Consider the following 7,914-nt stretch of genomic DNA (forward strand, 5'->3'; position numbering starts at 1 on the left):
CCTTCCAGCCCTACCAGATTTTATTTGAGACTAAGGATGCTTTTATATCTTGGAGATAAATAATGACTCTTACTATTTTTAAAGTAGCATGGAAAGTTTATATATCAGGCACAGTCATAATAGCTCTTTGATGATGCTCCTGGGCTTCAGGACTGGATTGTTCTATAATGAGACTGAGATTGGGTCACTGGAACATAAGTACTCAGACACTAGCTGCTTGCATTGTTAGGTTTTGACTGGTTGCCTATTTTGCGTTCTCGTTTCCATTTAATCATAAAACTCTAAGGAAGACATTATTTTCTCTTTGTATAGATAAAGAAACTGAAGTTCAGAGATGTTAGATAACACTTGCCCAAAGTGTCTAGCTCAGCTAGTAAGTTACACAGCCAAATTTGAATGGCCAGGCATCAGGCAAGAGGACTAGAGGGATGTGGTTGAAGTGAGAGTGCTTTCATTAACGTGAATACGAACCATGATATGCACCAGCCATGATGCTATTTTTTATTGGCTAGTGTGTCTTGGGCCAGAAGTTGGCAGCTCATTATGGCCTTCAGGTATAATTTTATTTGGTTTATTCTGTGTTTCAAATTTGAATTAGTTGTTACATATTTAAAATTTAGATGTTATATGAAAAGATTTTTGGCTTTCTGAATCAGGAGACAACCTAGCAACACAGGTCCCACTTTCCCATGTCATAGTAACTGACATTGTAATTGGACACAACTTAGTGAGTGGAGTGGCAGTGAGCCCTGGGAATGGGGCACGTGCTTGCTCTCTGGTTAGCTCTTCCTCACCTCCGTTTGTTTCTTCCACACCGAGACTTTCTGCCATTGATCATCTCACACCCAGCCAAGCTCACTCTGTTGGGTGATCTGCCGGGCCCTGTAGGTAATGACATTTGTGACCCATTTCAGGCTCAAGTCTTTTCCTCGCTTTGTAGACGCTGATGTGAGTTTATCACCTGGATGTAGAAAACTGCGTATCTCTGAGCAAGTGGGAACGCTTTTGTGTTTGGACCACTCATAATCTTACCTGAGTATGAGAATGAGTTCACATTCTTTATCACCTTGTGTTTTCAGTTTCCATTTCATTTCATTGGCTCCTTTCTTGACATTCTTCTCTCCCTTTTATATTTAATTCAGCTCTGAAATAATTTTGAGAATTGGATTTTTTTAATGAGATCTTTGGCTCTAGTTGCAGCATCACTGTCCACTTTACTTTTCGCAGTGAGAATGTGCTTCCTGGGACTCTTACAGGATTCTGTTGTCAGTGTTAATCAGATTATTTGGACTCATTTATCTTGTATGACTGTAGACATAGAAGAATGTAAGATTTTAAGACTGGTTTTGAGGGAAATTTATGAAGGTGCCATGTACTGAATTGATTATAATTAATGAGATACTTTTCATTCCTTTCCCTTTGTAGCTGAGATGAGTGAGCTGAGTGTGGCACAGAAACCAGAAAAACTGTTGGAGCGCTGCAAGTACTGGCCTGCCTGTAAAAATGGGGACGAGTGTGCTTACCATCATCCTGTTTCACCTTGCAAGTGAGTAGCAGTAAACAGATTCTGGTTTTCAGGTTAATTTCTATTTGTTATAGCTTATTTTGTTTTTTCTTTTCTATGGACAAGTTTGAGTTTTGTAACTAAATGCAGTGACACTTCCATGGCCCTCCACAGAAGAGCGTATTGTGTATGTGTGTGTGTGTTGGGGGCTGGGGAGATGGGAGGGGGCTTCTTTGTGTCTCATATCTATGAGATACTGACATTTCTGGGTTTCCTTGAGGATTCTGTACATTTAAGGAGATAGGTATATGATAACTGCCCCAGTTTGTATGCATTGTGTTCATACATACATAGATTTTAAGGCATTGGGGAAAAAGTTAGTTATAGGTAATAAGACATTTTGGACTTGGGTATAATTTTTCCTTATTAGCTGGCTGGTTCAATGGAATGAGCTTTGAGGATGGCTTTTAGAATTTTTTTTGATCTTATAGGTGGAATCTCTCCATGTTTTAACTTCTTTGAGGAAATGTTGATGTGAGAATAATATGGATGTAGCTATAGGGAGACTGTGGGGTGAGTCTCTTGGTTGTAGCAGGGTGCCTTGCACGCATATTATATTCACTGTATTGAGTTTACTTCATAGAATATTGCAAACGTAGACCTTAATTACAGAATGAGTGGTGTTATCATCACAACAAACCCTTCTATCTTTCATGGTGGCTTGGCTTGAGTTGAAAATCTGTTATTACCCCAGGCTTTGGAATAGACAGTTGTGTCCTATTTTGATATCTGGCCTCATTTAAACATGGAGTTTCCTGGAGGCCAGCCCAGTGGCGTAGTAGTTAAGTTTGCGTGCTCCGCTTCAGCAGCCCAGGGTTCATGGGTTCAGATCCCGATCCTGGGCGTGGACCTACACACCGCTCATCAAGCCATGCTGTGGCAGCGTCCCACATACAAAAAGAAAAATGGAGGAAGATTGGCACAGATGTTAGCTCAGGGGCAATCTCCCTCACCAAAAAAATAAATAAATAAAAAGAGTTTTCTTTTTTCTGTTACTTCTGTGTTTCTCAAAATAGTGATAGAGTATAAGGAGCCTCTCTACAAAAAACTAATAATGTAATGAGAAGATTAAATGTGAATAATAAACGCTTTTTTTGTTTCAGAGCCTTCCCCAATTGTAAATTTGCTGAAAAATGTTTGTTTGTTCATCCAAATTGTAAATATGATGCAAAATGTACTAAACCAGATTGTCCCTTCACTCATATGAGTAGAAGAATTCCAGTACTGCCTCCAAAACCAGGTTAGTGACTGTACACTATTACATTTGGGTAAAAAATGGAGAATGACATTTTGTGACTATAAACTGAGTTAAAAAGGAATAGTTTTAGAAATCATTGTGCCACAATCAGTTAATCTAACCAGGTTTTAAAGAGTAAATGTGCCTATCCTATAGTATTCTGAAGTATTTTTTCTTGACTAATGACTATATAAACTTCCTTATTGTATTTTAATTTAAAAATGGTTCCCATAAAAACATCAGACTGCATTAAAAATTATTTTGCCAAATAAATTTGATCAGTTTTTGTCCTTATTTTTGTCAGCAGTTACAACACCAGCACCACCTTCTAGTAGTCAGCTCTGCCGTTACTTCCCTGCTTGTAAGAAAATGGAATGTCCTTTCTATCATCCAAAAGTAAGAACTTTCATTGTCCCAAAATGAATTTAGTAATAACTTCTCAGTTCTGAGACCTGGAAGATCACTAGCAAATTCAGTGTATTCTCTTTTTTTTTCCAGTTTAACTTTTTTGTTAGAGTTAACTTTATGCTCTTTAAGACCTTCAAGTTACTCTTAGTTGTCTTAACTAAGCCCCTGTCTGGCCCCTTAGGCCAAGTAATCTGAAACTATTTGATGTTAGTATCCTACGCTCTTAGGAGAATGAAGCTCACCTTTGCTAGTCAGTTTCCATTCTTCTCTGCCCCTAAGCATGTGGGTGGGTTTTTTCCCCCCCTTCTCATGCCAGAACTGAGATGATGAAATCCAGTAGTACTGCTTAATACCATCCAAACTTGTACTGTTGGTTTTAACTGTGTACTGAAGATTGGTTGATGTATCTCCAGCTGTTTACCTGCTCAGAGTGAATGATCTCCTCTCTAAAATAGCAGCCTGAAGACCATAGGAAAGGCCTTCACTTCCTATGACTGCAGTTGGCCATAGATGAGGGTGCTCAGTGAAGAACGTAAGGGGTGCTGGGTCAGATGTGCAGGGTGATTATTATGTTGATAAGAAGCAGCTTGTATTATTTTATGCTAAGGTTCCTTTTGAAATTTAACTTGCTATTATTCTTTGGCTAGGATTTTGTGTCTTAGGTGGTGGTTTGTTTTTCAAGGCTTCAATAGTAGTAAAATCAACGTTACAGTCCGTATGTCTTGCTCCGTTAACGTTAGAATGAGCTGGTTACTGTCATCTCACGTTGCTGTGTGTTTGTTTTGTATTAGCTTTGAAACTCTGTTCTCTCTCTTTAGCACTGTAGATTTAACACTCAGTGTACAAGACCTGACTGCACATTTTATCATCCCACCATTACTGTACCACCACGACATGCCTTGAAGTGGATTCGACCTCAAACCAGGTAAAGATTAAAATTAGTTTTTCTAATGTCATTTCAAATACTTTTCTAATATGTAAGCTTCTTAAATTTATAAGCACACAAACTTGGGAGAAACTATCACTTTGATTCTTCTCTGCTGTTTAATTATACATGGGTCCTTTGGAAAAACAATTTACTACGTAAACCAAGTTGTGTTTCATCCAGCAATTGCTTATTTACCTAGATCATCTCCAAATCAGATTTTTCTTTTTTAACTTCTGAACATATACTATGTGAACATATACTAAGGCCTTCAAGAATTATACTGCTTACAAATCTCACATCAGTTTTCTTAGACATTAGTAATTGTAAAACATTGAAAGGACATTTGAGCATATTTTAGTTCAGCCTATCAATTTAATTATATATGTTGTCATTATATTTGATGTACCTTATATTTTTTAAAAGAATAATTCAATTATATGATATTTATACTGTAGTCTGTAGAACAAGTATTTGTTGTCTGAAAATACTCAACTTCTTAGCGAGGTATATGGTATATATATGGATGCAAAGCAGTTGGTTAAAAAAAATTTTGGTTTTGTTTCTTCAGTGAATGACACCCAGTCCTTCCTGGCAGAAGATCATGGGGTTTGAAAGTCTCCATCTACTGATGAAAGATACTCTACAGAACTTGTCAAATCTTTGAAACTTGGAATATATTGCTTTCACAATATGAAGTTTATTGCCTATTTGAAGTGTTTAATTTTTCAAGTTTGTAAGTTTATTAAGTGGTTTTAACATTGGGTGTTTTTTGTTGTTTGTTTTGACTATGAAAAGACAGTTTAAGGAAAAGCTAAATTCTATTAAAACATTTGAGGTGTGGTTGTACACAGCTGTTTCAAGTATCAGCATTTACAATGTGGTGATATCATTGTCAGTACTGATAATCCAGTGTGGGGTTACAGTGTTGCTGTGTGTATAGAGATGTAGTGAGGGGAGTGTCCTTATTCCAAATATTGGATTGCTGCTTTCAGTGTTCCCAAGGATTGCATAATAATGTTCATAATCCATTGTGAAAACAGGAGTGGCCAAAGATGCTGAGGCTACTTAGTCATTCAGTCCCACTTTTTAATTTTAGGTGAATTTAGTTTGAAAAGCATGATACTAGAGGCTTCTTGGGTTAAGTGGTGCTTTGCTACAAGGTTCCCAAATAGCTAATCCCTCACCTTCTGGGAAAGGATGAGTGAGATGGGCATGTAGGGTGAAAAGTTGGAATGGCAAGGGCAAAAAATATGAACAATTCCTTAAAATGCTTTCATTTACTATTAACATATGCTTTTTAAAGAAATATTTTGGGGAACTACATGATCACAAAATTATACAAAGTTTTTTACAAGTATATACATAAGGTATCAGAAAACAGACTTTACACTCACAAGATTATAGCTATACATATATATTCTCACATTCTGAAAAAACATTCTCAGAAATAACTCCACAGAAAATATAATTACTGAAGATAATTTTTTAAATGTAAAAATTAGATTTAAGTAGTATATTTTAAATGACAGACTATATAATTACAGAGATCAGATGGGTAAACTGCAAAATAGGACTAAACTTTTGGACTACTGAATTAAAATACAGAGTTTTGTGTGTATGGTTTTTAAAATTGTTAAGGCAAGAAGTGTCAAATGCTTTAGAATTAAATAACAAACTGATCACTGATTTTAAAGACTTGATGTATAGTAGTTTCTTAAAAAGTAAAGCTTAAAGTTGGTTAGAAAAGAATGAATTAATGCAAAAGGGATAATAAAGACTTAGACATTCTCAGGACCAAATTAAACTAATTATAAAAAAAAAAGTTCATTGACTTGCTTAGTAATATACCCAAGGGATAATAAAACCACGTTTGTAAAAGTCCATGTTTAAGAGCGTAAAACCAGCAATCTGTTGTCTTGTGGCCACTGCTTTTCCATTGAGAGAAGAAAGAATTAACCAGTTATTAAACCATTTTGTAAGTTGCACTTTGCTGTGCTGATTCCAAAGTAAAGACTTGAAACAACAGAAGAGGGGAGACACACACAAGAGCATAAAGCTGTCACATAGGTAGGCTTGGGGGACATGAGAATTCCACTTCATTCTAAGAAGTTTACTCCATTGAATATAAGGCATTTGTTCATTCTAGTGTTACTTACTAGATAGAGACGCTTTACATCTCTGTAGAAGAAATTTATTTTAAATTGTCTTTTCAGAAATTTAAACAGACTTTTAGTATCATTTATAAATGGTACATACTTGCATTCTCATAATTCCACTATAAAGAACATAAATGGGAAACGGGCTTAAGTGGTTTAGTTCAGCCGGACAAGGAAGTAACATGCTGAAATCAGATTGTTTTTTGCTATTCAATAGATACTGCCTGGAAACACATTTTAAGAGTTTACTCTTATCTGTCAGTTGCTGTGGTTTATGGGCAAGCTAAGGTTGACTCTCAAACATCTGTTGGATAATTTGGTCTAAAATCAACCACCATCAAAAAAGATCACAGAAAAGGAAGGGAATGAGTGTGACTAGTGCCATGCAGTGAGTGGCACCAGAGTGCACAGTGTGCTTTGGCATGCATTTATATACAGAAATGGGACTAAATGTGCCAGGAGAAGTTTCAGGTTACAAATTCATGAGCTTAGTTAAATACTGCACACAAAAATAATTCTCTGGGGGGACTGGCCCCATGGCTTAGCAGTTAAGTGCGTGCGCTCTGCTGCTGGCAGCCCGGGTTCAGATCCCGGGCGTGCACCGATGCACCGCTTCTCTGGCCATGCTGAGGCCGAGTCCCACATACAGCAACTAGAAGGATGTGCAACTATGACATACGACTATCTACTGGGGCTTTGGAGAGGAAAAAAAAAAGGAGGAGGATTGGCAATAGATGTTAGCTCAGAGCCGGTCTTTCTCAGCAAAAGAGGATTAGCATGGATGTTAGCTCAGGGCTGATCTTCCTCACAAAAAAAAACAAAAAACAAAAAACTCTGGGTTAAAAAAATAAACACAGGGCAGAATACATGGCCTATCACGGTTATTCACCTTCCCTTAGTTGGTGGCTGGTACAAGCAGGGTGGTCGTGGGAGGAGTACTTAAAATCAACATGACTTTTAGTTGTGAAACTGACAACAGTGATTAATACTATCTCATCAGGTTGGCCACTTGGAGGAACAAAAATGCGATGGAAGCAGTTTTATCCTGTATAGTTTACTTGCTTAAGCTTATAGTTTGGGTTTCTACTGTAATAGAAATGCAATTTCTCTTTAGCCAAAAGCTGGCAAACTTGACTCAGAAGGAAAATTTGAAACTGCAACAGGCTAAAAGAAATGGAGGCAGAGGGTGGTTCAGGGGAATTTTTTTCCTTTAGTTTATTGATTACCCATTTATAATATAAATGAATAGAAATTTAATATTAGTATAGTCTAAAACTTGGCTTAATTTAGGGGAATCCATTGATGTGAATAATGAAAGAATATGATCTTATGTTTCAAGCTTCTTAACAAATACCTTAATCAGTCCTTCAGACACAGCTGTTCAGAGCTTTAAAACTGACCAGGTTCAATCACTGGTTAGGCTTTCTGGGATGTAATTCAGCCATTTCTGTTTTTAGTATTTACAAGGTATTAGATATAGAAAACTGAGACTTCCAGAAACCTGAAGGTGTCTATTATGCTACAAAGATAATTAACACGTTAAAATAAAAATAGGACCAATAGAGCATCTTAAACTTCTTCACACTTAGAAAAATATATTTTTAAATAGCAATCTACATAA

At 36.7% G+C, this 7,914-nt stretch overlaps 1 protein-coding gene across 4 annotated transcripts in view; it reads left to right on the forward strand.

The window, feature by feature from the left end:
• Positions 1 to 4,983, forward strand: part of ZC3H14 (zinc finger CCCH-type containing 14) — a 41,582-nt gene extending 36,599 nt beyond the window's left edge. For 2 of the 4 annotated variants that reach the window (XM_058567509.1, XM_058567511.1), the window contains 5 exons: positions 1,426 to 1,546; positions 2,668 to 2,804; positions 3,106 to 3,197; positions 4,028 to 4,134; positions 4,706 to 4,983. In XM_058567509.1, the coding sequence (XP_058423492.1) occupies positions 1,426 to 1,546; positions 2,668 to 2,804; positions 3,106 to 3,197; positions 4,028 to 4,134; positions 4,706 to 4,712 (464 nt within the window). In that variant the 3' untranslated portion in view covers positions 4,713 to 4,983. The remainder of the gene's footprint in view (positions 1 to 1,425; positions 1,547 to 2,667; positions 2,805 to 3,105; positions 3,198 to 4,027; positions 4,135 to 4,705) is intronic. The other 2 variants (XM_058567510.1, XM_058567512.1) reach the window with 1 other exon arrangement.
• The last annotated feature ends 2,931 nt before the right edge of the window (positions 4,984 to 7,914 follow it).

This window comes from Diceros bicornis, chromosome 24, assembly GCF_020826845.1.
Source record: "Diceros bicornis minor isolate mBicDic1 chromosome 24, mDicBic1.mat.cur, whole genome shotgun sequence".
NCBI lineage: Eukaryota > Metazoa > Chordata > Mammalia > Perissodactyla > Rhinocerotidae > Diceros > Diceros bicornis.